The sequence below is a fragment of the Geotrypetes seraphini genome, chromosome 4 (genome assembly GCF_902459505.1).
Source record: "Geotrypetes seraphini chromosome 4, aGeoSer1.1, whole genome shotgun sequence".
In the NCBI taxonomy this organism is placed as follows: domain Eukaryota; kingdom Metazoa; phylum Chordata; class Amphibia; order Gymnophiona; family Dermophiidae; genus Geotrypetes; species Geotrypetes seraphini.
The window spans coordinates 248,743,087-248,768,356 of NC_047087.1; the positions used below are offsets into that span (position 1 = coordinate 248,743,087).

General features: G+C 45.1%; 2 protein-coding genes across 3 annotated transcripts in view; both read left to right on the forward strand.

The window, feature by feature from the left end:
- Positions 1-1,601, forward strand: part of CISD1 (CDGSH iron sulfur domain 1) — a 49,391-nt gene extending 47,790 nt beyond the window's left edge. Inside the window, exon 3 of the mRNA XM_033941278.1 lies at positions 1,220-1,601. Within this exon, the coding sequence (XP_033797169.1) occupies positions 1,220-1,312 (93 nt within the window). The 3' untranslated portion in view covers positions 1,313-1,601. The remainder of the gene's footprint in view (positions 1-1,219) is intronic.
- Positions 1,602-14,817: 13,216 nt separating this feature from the next.
- IPMK (inositol polyphosphate multikinase) overlaps positions 14,818-25,270 on the forward strand; it is a 77,280-nt gene continuing 66,827 nt past the window's right edge. For both annotated transcript variants that reach the window (XM_033943635.1, XM_033943634.1), the window contains exon 1: positions 14,818-15,259. In XM_033943635.1, coding sequence (XP_033799526.1) covers positions 15,070-15,259 — 190 coding nt within the window. In that variant the 5' untranslated portion in view covers positions 14,818-15,069. The remainder of the gene's footprint in view (positions 15,260-25,270) is intronic.

Below are 25,270 nucleotides of genomic sequence, written 5' to 3' on the forward strand. Positions count from 1 at the left end.
CCTGCCTCGTTCGTGCCGGCTTTGACTCCGACGCATGCTACGGTGCCTTCCGATGTCTCTTCAGGTCAGGTAGCGCAGCCTCCTATCCCTCCAGTGGTGCTTAAGGTGCCCAAGGCCTCTAAATCCAAGCCCCCTGGCAGCCGAGTGACCGATGTCCGTGCTGATGTGGATCCCTCTTTGCCGGCGTCGTTCCACGCCCTGATGGAGAAGCGATTTGTCGAGCTCTTTACCAAAATTGGGCCGACGCTTCTCTCCCAGATCCAGCCTGGGCACGCGGAAGCCTCCCGCGAGGTCGAGCCGCCTCTAGTGCCTCCTCGGCGCACACTCTCGCTGCTGGGAGCATAGTCTCGGCGAGTGTCTGGTCTGGCTTCGGAGGTGTGCCCTGAGATGCCAGCAAGGAGGAGAGGTGCAAGGTCCAGCTACCTGATTACAGGATGTGCCTCTAACTGCGAGAGGCATGTCCTGTAAGCAGTCAGCCAGCGCCAGCAGCTCTCCTCCTTGCTGGCATCTCAGGGCACACCTCCGGGGTATACAGTTTGCGATATACTGCTGTAGCAGGATAGCAGCACTTTTTACCTGTGGCTGCTGGACATAGCTCCCCTCAAACATGAAGCAGTGCTAAATACCATGCACCAAATTTTAGTTTCTGGAGTACCCAGGCTCCAGGTCTTTTCCTGATGTGTCTAACAAAAGTCAGTTAGGACTAGTAATAATAATAAGTGTATAAATGTTTTTAAATAAACACGTTTGTCTTCTAAGAATATGATCCATGAAACAAAATATTTGTGTATAGAATTCTAGCTTTTATATGTCAGTTTGGGATTTTATATGTATCTTCCTTGAAACTTTCAGGATCACATTAGTTTAGTTTGAACTAAAGAGTACAAAACAGTTTATAACATGACATTTATTACAATGTTTTAGTATGCATTACTGCATTCAGTTGTTTATACTTTAGTGGTTAAGTATGAGATTTGGGGGTGGGAGGTGGTTTGGAGAATGTATTGATGTGATTTTATTTTTTTAACTTTATTTGATGCAGTCTGTTTCAGTCCATAGTGAAAGCAGGGAGTGAGTTAATCTGTATTAGGGATTCCTAATTGATTTTTAATGAATTCTAAAATTTTCTTCACTTCAGTATTATGTACTTCTTTGGATTTATTTTTTTTGTTAAAAAAGTAATATAGAAATGTAATTCACTCTATTTTTTTTTCCCAAGTTTCCATTTTGTGATGGATCTCACACAAAACACAATGATGAAACAGGGGACAACGTGGGACCTCTGATTATCAAGAGAAAAGATACAGTCTAAACACAAAAGTTGCCTGCTTATGTCTAACTCTGAAAACTTTGGTTTTTGACTGTGTTTAGATGTGAAATACTGCAGAAGTGTATTTCATTGCATTTATATTGTTTTAAACACTACGGTGTATATAGATTGTTTGTTTCAAAAGAATAGTTACTTGTGGGTTTTAGGTAATGTTCTCATAAACATGAATGTCTAAACATTAATTTCTTCAAAATGAAAATGACACTGGTTTGTAATCTGATCTGTACATTAAAGTTGAACTATTAAATTATTTAAAAAGCACAAATGTGCCATTCTAATTATGTTAAGATTTAATCTGGAGAGACAGTGGGATAAAAGAGAGAGAAAAATGGGATGGGGAGAAAAGAGGAAGGGGTGCAAGATAATAAAAGATGTGGAAATGGCAAAGAGGGAGGGGTAGTTTTTTGCAGTAGCCCTGAAACTTTTTACAACACAGCCATCGCAGAAAGGATCCCCAGTTGTGAAGAGAAAGGCAGAGAACAAGTGGTATCTATGGTATAATAGTGCAACAGGTAATAAGCTGAGCAGACTAGATAGGCCTTATTTTTTATTTATTTATTTACTAGTTTACACAAAATAGTATTCATATACTCTAAGTATTTTCCCTATCTGTCCTGGCGGGCTTACATTCTAATAATGGTACGTAGGGCAGTAGGAAGGTTAAGTGATTTGCTTAGCATGGGGTGCTAAGGCAGCAGCTCTAATCACTAGGCCATTCCTCATTGCAATCCTTATCTACCATCGTATTCCATGTTTCAGTATGAAGAACCAGTATGAATACTAGAACTGAAGTAAAAGAAGACCCCTCCCCCCAAAAAAAGTTATAAATGTGTTAGGGTCTTACTCTTTCCGACAGAGAAGCTCAGAAGAATAAAGAAACTTCAAGCCAAAGAAAACTGGAAAAAAAGGACACCTAGAGATGTGAATTTGTTTCATAATGTTTTAAACCAATACTAAAATGCAGACATTAGCAAGATAGAGGCAATCCAGTCTTTTGTACGAAGTACCATATGTACAATTACCTCCCAGTTATTGAATGGTCATGTGTGCATTTGGTGCATGAGCTCCATGAATTAGAAAAGGTTAAAAGAGAATCCCTACAAAAACTTTACTACTCAGAGAACAATAATAAAATAGGAAACTATGATCTTCTTAACTTTTTCAGTAATATCAATGCTTCTTTTATCTTTCTAAATGTTATAATATCTATATATCAATTAAACAAAATAACATCTTTAAAAGGAGACAAAGACCTCATATCTTAAGCCCTACTGAGTAAAAATAAGATAGTAAATGACAGCAGATAAAGACCTAAATAGTCCTTCCAGTCTGCTCAGTAGTTGCACACTTTATAAATTCGTGATTAAATTAAATGGGTTTTCTTTAATATATCTTTACCATAGATTGTAAAGTCCACCCAGTACAGTCCTTAGGTTCCAACTACTGGAGTTGCAGTCGAAGTTTACTCCAGCTCTTCCAAACTAACTCGTCATTTGTGGAATACAGACCGTAAAAGTCTGCCCAGTGCTGTCCTCAGATTCCAGATTACTGGAATTCCTGTTGAAGCCCTCCCCAGCCCATCCTAAACTGAATTGTCATATATGGGACAGACCATGCAAGTCTGCCCTATACCACCCTCAGTTACTCAATCTATACCTTTAATTTTCAGATTAGAGATCCTCTGTGTTCATCCCATGCATTAATTCCCCTTCACTATTTTCCTCTCCACCACCTCCCTTGGGAGGACATTCCAGGCATCAACCACTCTCTGTGAAAAAAGAATTTCCTAGCATTACTCCTAAGTCTACCACCCCACAACCTCAATTTATGCACTCTAGTTTTACCATTTCCCCTTCGATGGAAAAGATTTGGTTCTATATTAATACCTTTCAAGTATTTAAACGTCTGTATCTCCCCTGTCCCTCCTGTCCTGTAGAGTATACATGTATATATTCAAGTCTTCCAGTCTCTTCTTGTAAGTCTTTTGGTACAAATGCCCTACTATTTGTGTCATCTTTCTTTGGACCACTTCAAGTCTTTACATCCTTCGCCAGATAGTGTCTCCAAAATTGAACACAGTACTCCGAGGGGCCTCACCAATTACCTGTACAGGGGCATCAATACCTTTCTTCAGCTGGTTATGCCTCTTTCTATACTCCCTGGCATTATTCTGGCTACAGCCTCTACCTTGTCTTGTCACACTGTTTCTTCACCTTCAAATCTCCAGACACTATCACCCCACGGGCCCTCTCCCTGTTTGTGCATATCAGCCTCTCATCTCACAGCACATATGGTTCTCTCGGATTTCTACTCCCCAAATGTATCACTCTGCACTTCTTTGCATTGAATTTTAATTGCCAGACATTAGACCATTTTTCCAAATTTTGCAGATCTTTTTTCATGTTTTCTACTCCTTCTGGGGTGTCCACTCTGTTACAAATCTTGGCATCATCCACCAAAAGGCAAACCTGCCTTCTAACGCTACAGCAATGTTGCTCACAAATATATTGAACAGAATTGGCTCCAGCACCAATCCTTGGATGGAAAGAAGTTTATCCCAGGACAAGCAGGCAGGTATTATCACAAGTGGGTGACGTGATCCAACGGAGCCCCGATACGGACGCCTCACAAGCATTCTTGCTTGAAGAAACTCGAAGTTTCGAGTCGCCCGCACCGCGCATGCGCGAGTGCCTTCCCACCCAGCGCAGGGCGCGTCTCCTCAATTCTTACTTTTCCGCGGAGCCGAGAAGTCCGTCTTCGACTCTCTTCGTGAAGTATTTTCACTTGTGCCTTCTTAAGTCCGCGGTTTTGGGTTCTTTTTCTCAGAATCGCTGATTTTCGTTGTACTTTTCTTGTTTTCAAAAAAAAAAAAATTTCTTCCATCCATTCGACGGGCAGGCCACGTGGCCGCAGGCCCGCGGCTTCAATCTTGCGATGCAGCTTTTTCGGCCTATATCCTGGCCTGCGACCGGTTTTAAAAAGTGTTCCAAGTGCCAGCGCATGATTTCCCTGATGGACCCTCATCGGCGCTGTCTTCGGTGTCTTGGGCCTCAACATCTACCGAAATCGTGCCGGCCTTGCTCAACACTTACAGCCTGTGCTTTCAAGTGTAGTTGCATCTTGTGGGAGCAGCTTTATAGCATGGAGTCTTCGATGGAGCTTTTGTCATCGAAGGGTGCTTCACCATCGACCTCATCCGAGGCTCTCCAGGCTTCCACACCTTCTGCTCCGAGCCTCATCAAACCTGCCTCGTTTGTACCGGCTCTGCCTTCGACGCCGGCTGCGGTGCCTTCCTCTGTCTCTTCAGGTCAGATAGCGCAGCAGCCCATTCCCACGGTAGTGCTTAAAGTGCCCAAGGCTTCTAAGTCCAAGCACTTTCACACTGCCTCGAGGGAGACGAAGCCCATGCAGGTGGTCCTGTTGGAGACGCGGATCCATCCTTGCCGGCTTCGTTCCAGACCTTACTGGAGAAGCAATTCATTCAGCTCTTTACCACAATGGGGCCGAAGCTTCTCTCTCAAATCCAGCCTGGGCATGCGGAGGTCTCCCACAAGGTCGAGCCGCGTCCTGTGCCTCAGTCGTACGCACACTCTCTACAGGGAGCAGAGTCTCTGTGAGTGTCTGGTCTGGCATCGATGCATGCATCGCAAGGAGCTGTCTTTGCCCATGCCTTCATTGAAACCGATTCACTCGATGCAAGGAGTAGAGTCTTTGCGAGTGCCTCCATTGGAATCTATACACTCGATGCAAGGAACCGAGTCTTTGCGAGTGCCTCGTGGTTCTTCCAACCAGCCACTCCTGCTTCGATCCACAGCCTCCAGCCCCATCCATTCTCTGGGGGCTTCAGCGAAGACACACTTGCCTCGATTGTTGAGGCCCGCTTTGAGGCACAGCTCGCATCATCGATCGCGACATTCTTCGAAGCACTCATCCAGGCATGCCTCGCCCCATCGGAAGCAGCCTTTTCTTCAGTATTCTCCACCTCTACTTCAACCCTTCCACTTCTGGATCTCGAGGACACGGTGGTCTTTTTTTCCGTCTAGATCCCCGTCTTCATTGGATCAAGCTGCCTCAACGTCCTCAAGTCCCTCTCGAGGCCAGGCTTTGGCAGATCAGCTTTCTTTTTCTTATTTTCTACGTCAGATGGGTCCATATTTTCCAAGGAGTATATCGAGACCATGCATCTGCCTCAACCTCCTATTGAATCCCTCAAGCTTCCTCTTCATAAGCTGTTGGATCAGACCTTTGTCCACTGTCTGGAAACTCCCTATTCCATTCCAGCTGTTCCGGGGAAATTGGATTCCAAATACCGGACTATCCATCACAAGGGGTTCGACAGTGCTCAATTGTCCCATCAATCCCTTCTGGTGGAATCTTCGTTGAAGCGTTCTCACCCTTCTCATGCCACTGTTCCGCTGGACAGAGAGGGCAAAACGATGGACAGATTTGGTCGTCGTATTTACCAAAATTCTATGATGACCTCCAGAGTCCTCAACTACAATTTTCACTTCATTACCTATTTCGAGTTTTTTCTGTCCATTCTTCCCAAGTTCATGCCCTACTTGGATTCGCGGGCACAATTTGAGTACCAGGAAGTCCTGGCATCATTGTCTCAACTTTGCAACTTCGTCAGTCCTCATATGATGCCTTTGAGCTGTCTGCTCGGGCTACTGCTTGCTCGGTGGCCATGCGACGCCTGGAGTGGCTCCGCACCATCGACATGGACCCAAATCTGCAGGACCAGCTGGCTAATGTCCCTTGCGCTGGCACTGACCTTTTTGATGAGTCCATAGAGGCAGCAACCAAGAAGTTTTCGGACCACGAGAAGTCTTTCCAGTCTATTCTCTGTTCTAAACCAAAACCAGCTCCTCCTCGTCCTTCACGCCCGTCTCTGATTTACCAACGGCGTTTTCCACCTAAACAGGCTCCTGCCATTCGTCAGCCTGTCAGGAGGACACATCCTCAGAAGCAGCAGAAGCCTCAGCCACCTGCTGTACCCAAGGCTCCTCAGCCTTTTTGACTATCTCCTAGAAAGCATAACCTCAGTCGTTCTTCCCTTTCCCGTTTTTCCTCCTATTGGAGGTCGTTTCCATCATTTTTATCACCGATGGACGACTATTACCCCGACCTCTGGGTCCTTTCCATCGTCAGGGAGGGATACTCTCTTCATTTCCAACAAGTTCCTCCAGAACATCCTCCAAGAGAGTATCCTTCCTCCTCTGCCCAGACCGCCCTTCTTCTTCAGGAAGCTCAAGCTTTACTTCAGCTCCGAGCTATCGAGCCAGTTCCTTTGACTCAGCAGAACAAGGGATTTTACTCCCGGTACTTCCTTGTTCCGAAAAAGACGGGCGATCTGCGACCTATTTTGGATCTCATGGTGTTCAACAAGTTCCTAGTCAAAGAAAAATTTTGCATATTGACTCTGGCGTCTCTTTATCCCCTCCTCGAGCAGAACGACTGGTTATGCTCTCTGGATCTCAAGGAGGCCTACACTCACATTCCTATCTATCCGGCCTCCCGCCAATACCTCAGATTTTGGGTGGGAGATCTACATTTTCAGTACAGAGTGCTCCCTTTCGGCCTGGCCTCGTCACCCAGAGTCTTCACCAAGTGCCTGGTAGTGATGGCCGCAGCGCTCAGGAACTATGGTCTTCAGGTGTTTCCCTACCTGGACGACTGGCTCATCAAGGATTCCATGTCTCAGGGAGTCGTCCTATCGACCCAGCGGACTATCTGGTTCCTGCAGAGTCTGGGATTCGAAATCAACTTTCCGAAATCCCATCTCCAACTTTCTCAGGCTCTTCCCTTCATCGGAGCTGTTCTGGATACAGTCCAATTCAGAGCGTTCCTTCCTCCACAACGTCTGGAGACTCTTCTCCATCTTTGTCAGTCAATCTCCTTTCGCCCTTCCATCTCGGCGACACACATGATGGTTCTTCTGGGTCACATGGTGTCCACAGTTCATGTGACTCCTTTTGCCAGACTTCACCTTAGAATTCCTCAGTGGACCTGGCATCTCAATGGACGCAGGTTTCCGACCCTCTGACTCATCACATCCAGGTCACTCCTGCTCTGATACAGTCTCTTCGCTGGTGGATGCTCTCTTCCATTCTATCCAGAGACTTACTTTTTCACACGCCCCCCCCCCATCAGAAGGTTCTCACGACCAATTCTTCGACTTACGCTTGGGGGGGGCTCATCTAGATGATCTCCGTACTCAAGGTTATTGGACCAGTGTGGATCGTCAGTGCCACATCAATCTGCTGGAACTCAGGGCGATTTTCCTTGCTATCAATGCTTTTCAGTGTCTACTTTGCGACCGTGTAGTCCTCATTCGCACGGACAATCAAGTCGCCATGTATTATGTCAACAAACAGGGCGGCACGGGATCTGCCTCCCTCTGTCAAGAAGTTCTGAAAGTTTGGGATTGGGCAATTCGCCACAACACCTTCCTCAAAGCTGTCTACATTCAGGGAGCGGACAATGCCTTGGCAGACAACTTAAGTCATCTTCTACAACCACACAAATGGACTCTCCATTCCACGCCCCTTCATCACATCTTTTCTCTGTGGGGGACGCCTCAGATAGATCTCTTTGCAGCCTCCCACAACTTCAAGCTGCCTCAGTTCTGCTCCAGGATCTACACTCCTCATCGCCTCGAGGCAGATGCTTTTCTTCTTGACTGGACGAATCTCTTTCTGTATGCGTTTCCTCCATTTCCTCTCATTCAAAAGACGCTAGTCAAGCTGAAGACCGACCATGCCACCATGATTCTGGTAGCTCCTTGGTGGCCCAGGCAACCCTGGTACTCCCTTCTACTTCAACACAGCAGCAGGGAGCCATATCTTCTACCAGTTTTTCCCTCTCTGCTTACGCAGCATCAGGGATCTCTACTTCATCCCAATCTGCAGTCTCTACACCTGACAGCTTGGTTCCTCTCAACGTAGCTCCTCTACAGTTTTCCCAATCTTTGAGGGATGTTTTAGAAGTTTCCCGGAAGCCTACTACTAGACAATGCTATCACCAAAAATGGACTAGATTTTCTACGTGATGTTTTTCTCATCATAAGGAGCCTCAACGTTCCTCCTTATCTTCTGTTTTGGATTATCTATTGCACCTTTCTCATTCTGGTCTCAAGTCTACCTTGATCAGAGTCCATCTTAGTGCAATTGCTGCTTTCCATCAGCCTTTTGAAGGGAAACCTCTCTCTGCTCATCCTGTGGTTTCCAGATTCATGAAAGAACTTTTCAGTGTCAATCCTCCTCTCAAACCGCCTCCAGTGGTTTGGGACCTCAATATTGTTCTTACTCAACTGATGAAACCTCCATTTGAACCAATGGACAAGGCTCATCTGAAGTATCTCACTTGGAAAGCGGTGTTTATCATTGACCTCACTTCTGCTCGACGAGTCAGTGAGCTTCAAGCTTTGGTTGCGGATCCACCTTTTACAGTGTTTTACCATGACAAGGTGGTTCTTCGTACTCGTCCGAAGTTCCTTCCTAAAGTGGTCTCAGAATTCCATCTCAACCAATCCATTGTTCTTCCAGTGTTTTTTCCAAAGTCTCATTCTCACCCTGGAGAATCAGCTCTTCATACTCTGGACTATAAACGTGCTTTGGCTTTCTACTTGGAACGCACCAAACCACACAGAACTGCTCCTCAACTTTTTGTCTCCTTTGAACCGAACAAGTTGGGACGTCCTATCTCTAAGCGTACCATCTCTAATTGGATGGTGGCTTGTATCTCATTCTGCTCTGCCCAGGCTGGATTTCCTCTTCCCAGTAAAGTCACAGCGCATAAGGTCAGAGCAATGGCAGCTTCTGTGGCTTTCCTCAGATCGACACCGATTGAGGAGATTTGTAAAGCTGCCACTTGGTCCTCGGTTCATACCTTCACTTCTCATTATTGTCTGGATACTTTCTCCAGATGGGATGAATAGTTTGGCCAAACAGTATTGCAAAATTTATTCTCCTAATTGCCAACTCTCCCAACATCCCATTCTGGTTAGCTTGGAGGTCACCCACTTGTGAGAATACCTGCCTGCTTGTCCTGGGATAAAGTACAGTTATTTACTGTAACAGGTGTTATCCAGGGACAGCAGGCAGCTATTCTCAATCCCACCCACCTCCCCTGGGTTGGCTTCTCTGCTAGCTATCTGAACAGAGGAGACGCGCCCTGCGCTGGGCGGGAAGGCACTCGCGCATGCGTGGGGCGGGCAACTCAAAACTTCCAATTTCTTCAAGCAAAACTGCTTGTGAGGCGTCCGCATTGGGGCTCCGTTGGATCACGTCACCCACTTGTGAGAATAGCTGCCTGCTGTCCCTGGATAACACCTGTTACGGTAAGTAACTGTGCTTTATGGATTTGCCCCTGACACTGCAAATGTGTTTTTTTGCAAAATGAAGGCTTCTGTTGGATTTATGTTATAATTAGAGCTGCACATTTAACACATTATTAATATGATTAACCTGCTAAATTTGAATGCATTAAAATAAATTAATGCTTACAGAGTCTTCCCTTGGTTCACCATCTCTCTCTCTCTGCCTCCCTCTCTATCCTGAGTTTTCCAAACATGCTGTTTTCACCAGCAGTGATTAAGCCAACTAGCCTTCTGTCCATCCAGCTTTCTATTGTGGAAGAGAGAAGGCCCTTAAACCTTGCTTAATCATTGCCACTGCCAGTGACAATACACACGCTTGGAGGACTGTGAAGGGACAGGAAGGTAGGGATAAATGCCACATCTGCAAGGATGGGGCTGGGGACAGGTAGGGTGTGGGGGGGAGAAGAGAGAGCATACTGGGAGGAGAAAGAGATTGAGACAGTTGCTTGAACTACAGTGGGAGGGTAGGAGAGAGTGAGAGATGCTGGATCATGGGAGTGGGGAAAGATGCAGGGGAGATTGAGGGAGGAGATATGCTGGACATAAATGGAGGTGTAAGAAAGAGAAGGGGAAATGCATGTAGATGGAGAGATAGGGAAAAAGAGAAGGAAGGAAATGCACATGGATGAGAGGGAAAAATTACTGCATTTGGTTGGAGGGGTAAGGAAGAGATGAGATGCTGCATATAAATGGAGGGGAAGGGAAGAGATGGAAAACTAAATCTGAGAAGGCAGCAGAAAATGAAAGATCAGTACCAAAGACAAGATATAGGACTGGAAGTGAAAAAATAAGGAGGAAATAAAGGAAATAGCAATAGAAAGGAGGCCCTGGAAACACAGTCCAGCGCACAGAACCTGGGAACAAGATGATAACAAAAATAAAATCATCAGACAACAGTTAAGAAAAATAATTTTACCTTCAGTTTAGTCACTGATATATGTCAGTTTTGAGAATTATTATATCTGCTGTCTTTATATTTTGCACTGTAAAGGGGGAAAGGCAAGGGAGGCAGTTTATATTGTGATTAATGCAGAATTTTACCACATGATAGCTGTATCTTTCAACGAAGCACCTATTGGGGTCATTCCCACTCTTTTCTATTGCAGGTTGTGCATTAGCATTCAGAATAATACACAGTACTTGCGGTTTACACTGAAGCACTAACTTCCTGCTAGGCTGTTAGCATGTGATGTACATAGTTTGTCAACTGCTAAACACCTTCCATACCCACTTTCCACCTATGCCATGTCCCCTCTTAATGTACAATTTGCTGAGTATTAACTGTAAAAATACTGCAAAGCCCCTTAACATGGCTCTACACTAATGGTTGCTGCAAGGTAAAATGTGCATTATCCTCGAAATTCTTTAAAGTTAGGTGCACAGTTATAGAATAGGGCCAGTTATGGTAAAAACATAATTAATTGGCACTAAATTGGCAAATAATTGGTGATAAATACCAATACTTAATGTTAACAAACATTAGTTAGCGCTACATACACAATTTGCAATTGTGTATGTAACAAATGTATACTATTCTACGAGGGTGAATCAAAAATTAAAGACAATTGTAAATTACGCGATAATTGGAACAGATCTAGCAAAAAGCAACATATGTACTGGTACGTTGCCTGTTGGATAGTTTGTCCACGCACAGCTCATCCTTTAGTTGTGTTTCAGCCATAAGGTCAGAAACATGGACACGCCATTGTAAGATTGCACAATCGAAGAACAACCATGCCAACACACATCCTCATAGAGTAGCAGCAACAGAAGAGACAGTACAACAGCTTGGATTTGAACGTCTTCTACATCCTCCTATCAGCCTGGATCTGGTGCCTAGTGATTATCACATCTTCGATCCACTGAAGGAGATGCTGCGAGGGCACAGATTTCACCTCTGATGAAGTAAAGGAAGCGGTAGTCACCTGGCATCGGGAGCAGCCGAAAAACTTCTCTATAAGAATGCAGAAGCTAGTTGAACGATACAACAAATGTGTTGTCTTGCATAGGGACTGTATGGAAAAGTGATATGTTCAATTGCTCATAGTTACTTCTGTTAAAGCTGTTAAATGTATTTTGCCTTTACTTTTTGATTTACCCTCATGAACAGTGCATCTAATTTCTCTTATATGCTAATGCAGAAGGAACATTAACATGGGAGAGCACGGATGTGTCAGGGTGTTCCAGTTTTTCTTGTGTTCATTTGATAGAGTAGTTATATTTATGTGTCTAATTGCCACATTTAGGTACCACCATTATTCCAGCCATTGACATGGCATAAGTGCTCACACCTAAAATTTGGCATAAACTGCAGACTTAAGCTGGAATTCTATAACAGATTTGGAGGGCTATTTTTGATATGAGGTCCTTAGTCCAACTTTGAATATTTTGTGAAGTATGTCCAAAAATCAGGTAGGAAATATGCCCATTTTCAAAACTGCAAAGAGGGGCATAATCAAAACTTTAAAATGTCCAAAAACCTGCCTAAATTGGCAGTTGGGATAAGCAAAACCAACTTTCTGGACGTGCAGCAGCACTTCTAAGCTGCTGTGCATTCAGAGCTTAAAGGGACATGTTGGGAGGTGTTATGGGCAGGAATTGTGTGGGCTTAACCTGGATGTACTGCAGCTATATAATCAAAACTTTCCTAGAGGGAACTTAGACACTGGCAGTTAGACCTGTTTTAGTTGCGCCTAAGTGCCCCAAAGCTGCCTAAACTGACCAGATAACCACTGGAGGGATTAAGGCATGATCCCCTTTACTCCCCCCTTCCAGCACCCAGAGATGGGGGAAAAAAAAATCACATTGAGGGCTTGGCATCAGCTGATCACGACAGGAATCCCCATCAACAGCCGGTTTCAGGGATTCCTACTGGCTCAGCTAATGGGGATTCCCCCTGCCAGGATCAGCTGAGCTGCGGATCCTTACACCCATCCCCTAACATTTTTGCCCCCCACATCACCCAACACCCCCTTACAACACACAACACCCCTGACATCATGGAACACCCCCCCCCCCATCACCCAACACCCTCATACCTTCCGCTGCAAAATTGGCAGGAGGGAAGCTCACTTCTTCTTGCCTACAGGACATGCTGAGAATGATGGGCCTTCCCCCTCCCAATGTATCTTAGGATGCAGTGGGAGGGGTCTAAGACCCTGATTGGGGGTGGGTGTTCCATGATGTCATGTGGTGTCAGGTGACCGGGAGGGGTTCTATGGTATCAGGTGATATGGGGGGGGGCAGAAATGTTGAGGGATGTTGACGACAGGGGTGTAGGGCTCTGTGGCTCAGCTGATCCAGGCAGGGGAAATCTCCATCAGCTGAGCTAGCAGGAATCTCTGAAACCGGCTCGCCTGATGGGGATTCCTCTGCTGCAATCAGACAAGTTAGTTGGTACATCTACAAAACTTGCTTTTGTTCATTTTTCTTGGGGCCATTTTTATTTTTGAAAATGGTAAAAAAAGACATCCAAAGGACCAAAACTTATACCTAGGTCATTTTCAAAAATAAAAGATGGATGCATGGCAGCTTTGAAAATTGACATTTTTTTCTCCTGGGTTTGTGGACGTCCTACCCAAAACGTCAAAAATCAGACTTATATGTCCTATCGAAATTGCCCCTTAAAACATCTATCTTTTTTGAAACTGGACATTTCTAGACATTCACTCTTAGTGTCTACCTTTTTTGCCCATTTTCAAAAAACAAAATGAACACGGTCCCCGTGTCATTCTCTACTGTGAACCACAGCCGTTGTGAGTAGGGATTCTCTTATTTTTTTTTTTAGCCTTTTGGGAATGAGGCTTAATGTGCTATATATTTTTCATGTGCTTTGCTTGAGTAATGCATTATTAAACATCTTTTTCTATTATTATCAAAGAGGAGTCTTCTTTACCCCCAAAATAGATTTAGTGTGCAATATATATATATTTTTTTCATGTGCTTTGCTTAATGTATTATTAAACATCTTATGACCTTAATATCAAACTGGAGTCCACTATACCCCCCCAAATAAAGCTCTGTTCACCTATATGTGGCCACCTCTGGCATGCCTAAGTGACGCCTAAGTCATGTCTACCTAACTCGCACCTACCTACCACCCAGCTCACGCTCAAAAGTAGACCCGCTTTTGTAACGCCTACATTTTAGGTGTTAGGTAGACATGTTAGAACGCTGAGCAGCATGAGTTCTGTAAATGGATGTCTATTTTGAAGCCACGCCCATGCCTATCATGTTAGGTGCAAATTTTTCTGATGGGCATCCACAAAATTATGGACGCCTATTTTGTGAATCGCATCCAGCCTTTGGAGGTCTGACTTCCAATTATTGCTTGTTATAATCATTAATTGGGTTTATCCATTTTATTTGGACGCCTAAGTCGATGAACGTCCACATTGTGGACGCCTAAAGTTAGATGTCCTTTACAGAATCTGCCCCCTGTGTACAGTGCTGTATGTGCCTAGTAGCGCTATAGAAATGATTAATAATAGATGTAGCAGTAGTAGTAAAATACTACAAAATACATTAATGCATGTTGTGGTAGTCTATTATACTGCACTAAAGCCATGTTAAGGGTTTAATGCCTTTTCGTAAAAGGGCTCCTTTATTTCCTTTTGTTTCACTACAACTTTTTGGGACAGGAATTTATTTACCTGTATTAATACTGTTAAACCACCTTGGGCATTCTGTGGACTAGGGGACTAAAAATCCAAAATAGCCTTATTTAAAATAATAATAATTAATAAAGGTTCTGAAGCTTGATCCCAGCCATGATTGCAACTGAGATGCTATTATAAACAGAAGAAACTACTGGGCCAAGTACTAGGGGGGAAAAAAGCAAGGGATATTAAGGGAAGAATTATATACCTCAGACAGAAAAACAGAAAATATATCCAAACTGATTTGCATTTGGGAAACAAACGTATACAAATTTTAGGAATAAGATCAAAATCGAAAACTGTAAAGAGAAAATACCAGACAATACTGCAACAGAAATCAAAGTGACAGAACCCAGCAACTGTTACCCTGACACCCCCCCACTGTGTAACTCATACTACATACAGCGTGTCTGGCTGCGCAAGCAGAGACGTCACCAGGTAGGAGAAGATGGGGCGGGACAGCGTGCGGTCCTGACGCAGCCGCAGTTGGTCATTTACCGCCTACTCGTCGATGGAGAGCAAAGGGAGGCGGAGGTGGTGTCCTCCCTTATCCTGGCAAGAATCCGGGCAGAGAGGGTGAGGCAGCATGGGCAGCCTTCACCGGAGCGCGGTGGAGACGCGAAGGGAGAGCTCGGCAGCTGCAGGAGGGCTCTGAAGCACCTGCGAAGCGGCTTCCGATTCCCTCCCCGCGCGCAGCAGTCATGGCAACCGAGCCGCCCGTGGCGGCCGCCGCTCCGGCCAGGGCTGGAGGGGATGACGCTGTCGGCGCTGCCCAGTCGAAAGGCAGGACGGATGAGGACGGTCCCGGCGAGGAGAGGCGCTGCATCGCGAACGGCTGCGTGCCTCTTTCGCACCAGGTGGCCGGGCACATGTACGGCAAGGCGAAGATCGGTGAGTAGAGCTGGCGCCTCGGCTCTCCGCCTCCCCCTTGCTTGCATCGATTGTGCCTGGTACCGAGCGGGCTCTGCCAGGATGTGGGACCCTGAGCACGGCTGGGAGGGGGGGGGGGGGAGGGGTGCTTGTGCATGCCAACAACGAGTCTTGTGGGGAAATGCACTGAACTTCAGTTGTTGCGGAGAGAGTCGTAAACAGTGTTGAGAACTCCGGTCTTGTGATGGGGGACATCCTGCTTTCCCTGGAATCCTCGCAGTGACGCTGACTTCACAGTGGAAGTGTCAGCTCCCTTTAAACTCCCTCCACTCTCCCGTATTACCCTGGACTAGAAGTCCAGCAGCCTTGCCGGGGCGACAAGTTTTGAAAACACTGGCGAGAGGGATAGGTTATACCGGAAAGATCAGGCAGCGCAGCTGGTTTCTATTTGTTGTCCAGCTGTGCGAGGTTAGCAAGAGAACCCTGTAGCAATGTTGTGATCAAAACAAAGCTGTGACGGATACTGTGCTACAGTTTCTTAACATTTTCTGGTTTCTAGCATGTATTGGAAGTTCTCGGTGTGTAGTAGTCTGAAGGAGATGGAAGTCTTGGGCAATTCCGACCACATCTAGCGCTGATGGACTTTGGAAAGCAGAGGACAAAGAGCATGTAGCTGTGCAATTCTGCCACTAGTAAAGTTTAAAAGAAAACAGAATGTACATGTATATAGATTAAAATATTTTATTAGACCATCATAACTAAAAAATTATGAAAACTGGCAAGCTATAGAGCTGAACTGCAAGACTACTGTTTTCCTTCCAGGTTATCAAATTTTATTATCTTTGGGGCCCTTTTACTAAGCAGCATTAGGTGCTAATGTGTGCCTAATGCTGCAAAAAAAAAAAAAAAAAATTGAGTACCAAGAGATATAAATCTGTGCACATTAACTACATTGTTCAAAATTGTTCAAAACCATTTTTTTAGGTATTTGTCATGGACAGAGTGTGGGTATTCCTGTGTCAACCAGGTGGAGGGGCATTTACGATAGGACATCTAAGTCTGAGGTTGGATGTTTTGGGCAAGAGTAAGACATCCACAAAATCAGTAGAAAAAAACTGTCCATTTTCAAAGCTGCCAGAAGTATGTCATATTTTCGAAAATGACCTATGTGTAAGTTTTGGTCCTTAGGACGTCTGTCTTTTTAAAAAATGCACAAAATCAAGTTTTGTAGATGTACCCAACTATCTTGTTTGATAACGGCAGGGGGAATCCCTATCAGCTGAGCTGACAGGAATCCCCGAAACTTGTTCAGCTGATGGGGATTCCCTTACTGCGATCAGACAAGATAGTTGGGTGTCAGTTGATGATGGGGAGTGTCGGGGGGTGTCGGGTTATGTGGAAAGGGGGTGTTGCTGGTGATGTGGGGATGAGTGTAGTGCAGGGGCTTTCTGTGGAGGGGGCTGGGGGATCAGTGCCAGGGAGGGAGGGAGAAAAGAATCTCCCTGCCCGTTCAGCTGATCCTGGCAGGGGGAATCCCCATCGGTTGAGCCGGCAGGAATCCCCGAAACCAGTTCAGCTGATGGAGATTCCAGCTGCCTTGATCAGCCCTCAGTATACTGTTTTTTCCCCCCATCTCTGGGTGGTGGGAGGGGGTTGGTGACCACTGGGAGAGTAAGGGGGGATCATGCCTTAATCCTTCTAGTGCAAACAAATAGAAGAACACCTCGCCTTCGAGAAAGGACAGTCAAACAAAAAAAAGGCAAAGGTGGTTTTTTTTCAACCGGTAATACAATCTTTATTAATCAAGTATAGTCTCGACAAGAATCCCTGTTTCGGCATATGGGAACGCCTTCCTCAGGGAACACATGAGTGGTGAGTAGCCACTTTTTACCATAGCTTAATAAAAGGAGCTTGTTTGTGCATTAAGGTTGCAAATAAAATTATAATTACTGTAAGTTGCATAGGCAGCGAAATGCTTTTTTGTTTGGGGAGGGGGGCAAAAGCTCCACCCCAGTCACGCCCAAACTCTGCCCCCGACTCCACCCCCATAATAACAATAATACTAATTGTAATGCAATTTCTTCCGTCCATTTTTCATATAAGCACAATATAATCTTATTAGTCTTATAGCCCGTTACATTAACGGGTGCTAGAATATGTGTGTGTGTGTCTGTATTTCTTTCTCTCTCTCTCCTTAGCCTGTTTCTGTATTTCTTTCTTTCTGTCTTTCTTTTTCCTTGGCTGTCCACCACCACCACTTGCCTGCTCCCCCTGTCCATTCTCCCTTCCTTTTACCTCCCCTGTGTCCACCACCACCCCTTCACTGCTCCCCTTATCCAGCAGCAGCCCTTCTCCCTTTGTTTTAACTCCCCCTGTCCAGCAGCACCTCTTTCTTGCTCCTTGTGTCCAGCAGTAGGCTTCCCTTCCTTTTTTGTCCTCCCTGTCCATCAGCACCTGTTCCCCTGTCCAGCAGTACCTCTTTTCTGTTCCCCCTGTCCAGCAGTAGGCCTCCCTTCCTTTTTCTGCCCCCCCCTGTCCATCAGCACCTCTTCCCCTGTCCAGCAGCACCTCTTTTCTGCTCCCCCTGTCCAGCAGTAGGCCTCCCTTCCTTTTTTTGCCCCCCGTCCATCAGCACCTCTTTTCTACTCCCCCTGTCCAGCAGTAGGCCTCCCTTCCTTTTTTTGCCCCCCCCTCCATCAGCACCTCTTTCCCTGTCCAGCAGCACCTCTTATCTACTCCCCCTGTCCAGCAGTAGGCCTCACTTCCTTTTTTGCCCCCCCATCAGCACCTCTTCCCATGTCCAGAAGCAACCCTTACCTCCGTTCTTTTTGTCTGCCCTCCACCGACATCCGCCTCAAGCCGCCACGGCCTGTAGGCACTGACAGCCTCTTCGGTCTGCTCCCACTCCCTCCTCGCCATCACGCGCCGTTCCCCCCCCCCCCGGGGGGAAGCTTTGTGTGTTTCTGGCTTCAGCATCCTCCTGTCTGCGGGCCGCCCGCCCCTCTGTGCGCACACATCTGCGGAAGGAGGAGGAGGAGACCGGGTTTGTGCGGAGCAGCAACGGCAGCAGCTCAGCCGTGCAGGCAGCGCTAGGCAGAGCCGGGGTCGGGCATGGACTTTGCGCCGCCCGGGCTGGCTCCTCACTTCGCTCGTGGAGGCGATTGGTGGCTGGCTGCAGTCCCCGGCCCGCTTTCAAACTTCATTTTTTAGTCCAAAGCTAACGCCACAGCTCCTCTCTCGATCCCGGCCTGGTGCAGTTCGAGAGAGGAGCCGCGGCGGCGGCTTGAGCTAAAAAATGAACTTTGTCAGGTAATTGCAAGTGTTCAAGCCCGCTGCCAGAGAGAGAGAGAGATGCTGGTAAGCGCGCATGCGCACTCTTGTGGCCACATCCCGACAGATCAGATCTCAGGGAACATGCGGCAAGAGTGCTCATGAGCGCTTAGCATTTTATTATTATAGATTAATACATAATGGTAACCACAAAATTAAAAAAAACACAAAGCACACTGTACACAGAGAAAATGTTAATTATCATTTATATTCTGTTTTTTTTCAATGATGTCAAGGCAGATGACTTTAAAATATGCAATGTCACCTCAGTAACAACTATAGAAAAATAGACAAATATAGTGCAAAACTGACACATTTTGATCACTGAATTAAAAATAAAATAATTTTTCCTATCTTTGTTGTCTGGTGATTTCATGAGTCTCTTGTTGCACTTCCTTCTGACTGTGCATCCAATATTTCTTTCTTTCATAATCCAGCCCCAACCCTTTGGGTCCAGGTCTCGCTCTCTTTTTCCTCTGCTTACCCTTCCAAAATCCAGTCTCAGTTCTCCTTTGTTCCAGGTCTGCCTCCTCTGTTATGATCATCCATCTCTTTGTACTTCCTCAGGGTCTCCCCCCCCTCTGTCTGTACCTCCCATAGTCCAGCATCTGCCTCCTGTCTTTCCCCTTTGGTCCAGGCCTTTCTCTCTTTCTGTCTTTCTTCTGCTTGCAACCCCCACCCCCCTTTCTTTGCCTCTCTTTCTCTCTCCATCCTTCCTCCCTCCCTCCTATGTCCCCCTCACTGCCTTCCAGCTTTTGTTCCACCCCCTCTCCTGAAGCCAGCCTGCCTGCCTCCCTCCCTCCCTGCTGCGCCGAAGCCTGGCCTACCCATCGCTGATTCTTCCTTCCTCCGGTCTGCCACCAAAGTCAGTCTGCCTCCCTTCCTCTCTGATGTGTCGAAGCCTAGCCTTCCCACTGCCAATTCTTCCTCCCCTCCCGGTCCGCCACTTGCCACCTGCTGCAGCAGCAAATCCAAGAAGGGAAGGGAAGAGCCAGGCCTTCCTCCGATGTCAGAACTGATGTCAAGGGGAGGCTTGTGGGCTGGTTGTATCCATTCGCTGCATACACCAGGCCCTTCCCTTTCTGCAGTTACAGTGGTGGGCAGGGAGCAGCGGCAGTCAGTGCTCAGCCCGCGTACCCCCTGATGGGCAATTTTTGGGGATGCAATAGCCCCTGTGGCCTCCCCCGTTCAGATGCCTATGGTATGCTGTATTTTGTAGTACAAAAGTATAACTCTTTTACCTGTGTGACTTAACTAATATAGTTGTAACCTTCAGAAGCCTTTTTTTCATTGACTGACAGATATGGACCCAGCAATTCACAGAATAGTTTTAATTTTATCCAGTGTTAAAGATTGACTTGTAAACACTCAAAAATCTTGAAGATATATTCCATGTTACTACTTAATCCCATCTATTACTAAGCCCGATAGCGTGGGCCAACATGTTAAATGCTCCAACACCCATAAGGATTGAATGTGCATTGGAGCATTTGCCACGCAGCACTCACTCCCATGGCTTACTAAAAGGGGGCCTAAATCACCTGTTCATGCTTTTGCTATATGCAGTGGTTATCAGTTTTACCACTGTAAAGCAGGCATTTTGTTTTAAATAGAGTGATTCATTGATTATGAAATTCAATAATTGAGTGGTTCAACAAATGAACAAGATTGGATAAAGTCTGCGGATGCTACATTTTAATGAAATACTTGAGAACAAGGTTTCATCTTTAACAAAAGTGTTCTATTTTGAAATGTCAGTGTATTTTTTGTCTATTTTTTGTACATGCAAGCAAGTACACCGAGATACAGCTCAAATTTTGCCTCAAACCTTGAGATTTTAGAGTGTGTTTCTTAAAAGTTGCTATAGCAACTGTGGTATATCCTATGTGAGAGTACTGTGAATAATATATCATCTTATGGGAGCTTTTTATTTTCCATAATTCTGATGGGAAAATCTGTCCGCCTACTCCAATGCTATTTCACTTAGGTCTTAATATTCATTGTTATAAACAACTTTGTAATCTTGGGTTCATAGTCAGTCGCGCGCGATACACCAGTGCGCCGACAATGGAGGGCAGGCAATTTAGCGCAAGATACCAGCGCGCCGCGGGAAAACTTAGTTTTAAAGACCTCCGAAGCGGGGTGTGAGTGGGGACCCCCTCCGTTTTACTACATAGTGTTTGCGCTACTGTTGGGGGGAGTTGGAACCCTCCATTATGGAGAAAATGGAACTTTTTCCAATTTTTTCTGGAAAAGTTCCGTTTTCTCTATAATGTGGGGGGTTGCACCCCCCCCCAACGGCAGCGCGAATAGTATGCAGTAAAGTGGGGGGGGGGGGGTCCCCCCCGCACCCCCTGTTGGAGCTCTTTAAAACTAAGTTTTCCCGTGGCTCGCTTGTGTCTTGCACCGAATTGTCAGCGCTCGATTGTTGGCGCACTGGTGTCTGGGGCGTGATTGCTCCGTCATCTAATCTTGTTCTATAGTTCTGTAATTTTGTGGTTACCTGCCCTTTAAGTCTTGCTCCAACTTTATACTAAAATTCAGTCCTCACAAGCCCCGTTTTTTGGGAACTAGGCAAAAAAGTTTCCTTGCAAGTTAGTTTATGATTTTTTAAAAAAAATTCCTTTGTGTCTAGTTACATTTTGACTTGACTTTATTTGGGGTTTTGTTTTTGCCTTTTTTTCTCGGCTTAGATTTTTTTTGACGCATTTTATATTTTTGTATCACACTTTCTTCCTTCTTGCTGTTCCACCTGTCTCTTCTGTGTTTGGCAGGGAACAACCCCAGTCAGATGTGGTGGCAGCTCTTCAAGTTGTGGCTAACCACAGACAACATATGCCAATTTTTAGGCTATGTGGCAACTACAAACTTTTCCACATCGGCATGCATTTTGTTTGCATATGACATACTCTGGTTGATTATAATTAGTAGCCAGTTGGATGTGCTGTGAAGAGTTTCTCCCCTGAGGACGCTCTGGCAAAATGCAGGTCTTCTGTTGGGATTACAAATGTTTTGAACTAACAGCACGGATGGCTTATACAGATAAGTGAATTTTGGAAGTTTTGCAATGAATTGAACTGAACTGGTTAGCGTGAAAAAGTGTTGTATTGTCATGCTGCATGGCTTCCCATGGATACAGTTTGTTTACAGCAAGCATTAATTACCTGCTGAGAAGAAAGATGGTGTGACTGTGTCATATTGTGGAGTTTTTTTTCAACCCATGATGACAGTGTGTTTGTTTATGTTGATACAGCTGTGTGCTGTTTTGTATTGCCCCTGTACTTTTTTGAGGTCTTTTTTCTCCACTTTTGAAATATTGTACATAAGTCAGCCGGTCTTCCCCCATTAGCAGAAAAGAGTTGCTTTGAGGTGTTTTCTATTGACTGTAATTATCCCCATTTCACAAATCCACCAGAAGTCAGAGGGTACTGTTCAATGGAGATCGCTCTGAGGAAAGGGGTGTTACCAGTGGTGTGCCTCAAGGTTCTGTTCTTAGTCCTGTTCTAACATTTTTTAAAAACAACAATGCTGAAGGGCTGTTGGGTAAGATTTGACTCTTTGCAGATGATACCAAAATCTGCAATAGAGAAGACACCCCTGATGGTGTGAATAACATGAGAAAGGACATAGCGAAGCTTAAAATATGGTCTGAAATTTGGCAGCTAAGATTTAATGCTAAGAAATGCAAGATCTTGCATTTGGATTGCAAAAACCCAAGGGAATGATACAGTTTGGGAGGTGAAGAACTTTTGTGCATGAAAGAGGAGTGGGCTTGGGAGTGATAGTATGTAATGATCTCAAGGTGGTCAAACAGATTGAAAAGGCAACATAATAAGCTAGAAGGATGCATGGGGAGAGAAATGACCAATAAGAAAAAGGAGGTATTGATGCCTCTGTATAAGACTGATGAGACCTCATTTAGAATATTGTGTACAATTCTGGAGACCTTCAAAAAGATATAAAAAAGTTGGAGTTGGTCCAGAGGAAGGCTATTAAAATGGTCAGTGGGCTTTGTCGTATTGGGACAGACTTAAAGTATCAATATGTATCCTTTCGAGGAAAGGTGGGAGAGGGGAGCTATGATAGAGATGTTTAAATAACTACGTGGCGTAAATGCACATGAGTGTCTCATTTGAAAGGAAACTCTAGAATGAGAAGGCATAGGTTGAAGTTAAGAGGTAATAGGCTCAGGAGTAATCTAAGGAAATACCTTTTTTACAGAAAGAGTGGTTGATCACATAGAATAGTCTTCCAGTAAAGTTGGTGGAGATAAAGACTGTGTCTGAATTCAAGAAAGCATAGGACAGGCATAGAAACATGATGGCATATAAAGGCCAAATGGCCCATTCAGTCTGCCCATCTACAATAACCATTATCTGTTCCTCTCTCTGTGATCCCACTTGCCTATCCCACTCCTTCTTGAATTCAGACACAGTCTCTGTCTCCATAATTGACATAAATTCAATTCTGAACCGAGTTCTTGGGTATCCAGTTTATTCTAAGAGCCATGCGTCTACTAGATCAGTGGTTCCCAACCCTGTCCTGGAGGAACACCAGGCCAATTGGGTTTTCAGGCTAGCCCTAATGAATATGCATGAAGCAAATTTGCATGCCTATCACTTCCATCATATGCAAATCTCTCTCATGCATATTCATTAGGGCTAGCCTGAAAACCCGATTGGCCTGGTGTTCCTCCAGGACAGGGTTGGGAATCACTGTACTAGATCACTATGGTATACATTGCAATCATTTTAACAGGAGCAGCTGTGTTAGTCTAAAACATAATTGACACACTTCTGATGAAGTGGACTCTAATTCATGAAAGGTCATGCTCCATTAAATTGGTTAGTCCAAAACAGTGGTCTCAAACTCAAACCCTTTGCAGGGCCACATTTTGAATTTGTAGGTACTTGGAGGGCCTCAGAAAAAATAGTTAATGTCTTATTAAAGAAATGACAATTTTGCATGTGGTAAAACTCTTTATAGTTTATAAATCTTTCCTTTTCGATAACTTAATAATAATATTGTAATTTATAGCTAAAGAGACATATGATCAAGAAACTGTTTTATTTTACTTTTGTGATTATGATAAACACACCGAGGATCTCAAAACATTACCTGACGGGCCACATGTGGCTCCCCCGGGCCGGGAGTTTGAGACCACAGGTCTAAAAGGTGTCACTTGTTTCTGTCAATTTTATATTCCAATCAGTAAACTGAACCCCCCCTCCCACCCACACAAACTTTTCACTCTGCATCTTTTCATTACTCTCTGAACCCTTCATGAGCTCTGTTCTTAACGCAAATCAATCTTACCTGTGCCTGTTTCACTGTAGATGCTGTGCTTTATGGTTTGCTGATTTTGGTGCTTATTAAAATCTACTTTTAAAAATTTGGTTTCAGGCCTTAAAACACTTTTTTTCCTGATGTTAAATACAATAAAATTAACAACTTTATTTCTTTAATTTTATTTTTTCAGTTTCAGTAATTTAGGGCTCCTATTACGAAGCTGCGTTAGCGGCTTTATTGCACGCACCTTTTTAGCACGCGCTAACCCCCGCACTAGCCAAAAAACTACCGCCTGCTCAAGAGGAGGCGGTAGTGGCTAGTGCGGCCTGCAAATTAACGTGCGCTATTACGTGCATTAAATTGCTAACGCGACTTTGTAAAAGGAGCCCTTAATCACAATTACATCGTTGCAATATTAGGAACTACAACAGAATAAATCACAATTCAAAAAAGAAAGAAGAAAAGAAAAAATTAAGCTTAAATGTTTCAAACACAATAACCCCCTCCTTTACAAAGCCACGCTAGCATTTTTAGTGCTGTTGTGGCAGAGAGGAACTACGACACTCATAGAAATCGTATGAGCTTTGGAGTTCTTACCACCGCGGCTGGCACTAAAAACACTAGTGCAGCTTTGTAAAGGAGGGCCTAAATGAATGATCCAAGATTATACAATACTAGTCTTATAGCCCATTACATTAACGGGTGCTAGAATATATGTGTGTGTGTCTGTTTTTATTTTTTTTTCTCTCTCCTTAGCCGCTTTCTGTATTTCTGTCTGTCTTTCTTTTTTTTTTTTCCTTGGCTGCCCACCATCACCCCTTGTCTGCTCCCCCTGTCCATTCTCCCTTCCTTTTACCTCCCCTTTGTTCTCCACCACCCCATCACTGCTCACCTTATCCAGCAGCAGCCCTTCTCCCTTTGTTTTACCTCCCCCTGTCCATCATCACCTCCTTCCTGCCCCCCTGTCCAGCAGTAGGCCTCCCTTCCTTTTTCTGCCCCTCCATTTCCGTGTGCTGCAGCATTTCCCTCCCACCCCACTTCCCTGTGCAGCATTTTCCTCCCCCCCATACCTTCCTCCTTACCTCCATGCCCTACCATTCTCTCCCCCTCTGCTCCCTTTCCTCCTTCAACTTCATCGGGCAGCAGCAGCAGCAGCATTTTTACTTAATTGCTGTTGCTGGCTTCAGGTCTTCCTCTCTGGTGGGTCCTGTCTTCATGAAAACATGAAGTAGGCAGGACCCGCCAGAGAGGAAGGCCTGAAGCCAGCAACAGCAGCGAATTCTAAACGCTGCTGCTGCCCGAAGAAGCCAGGCCTTAACCACAAAGCTGGGGGTGGGAGAGTTTTAAAAGGTACAGCGGCGGCGGTGGTGGTGGGGGGTTTGAAAAGCCTTTAAAAACTTGCCTGTTTTATTT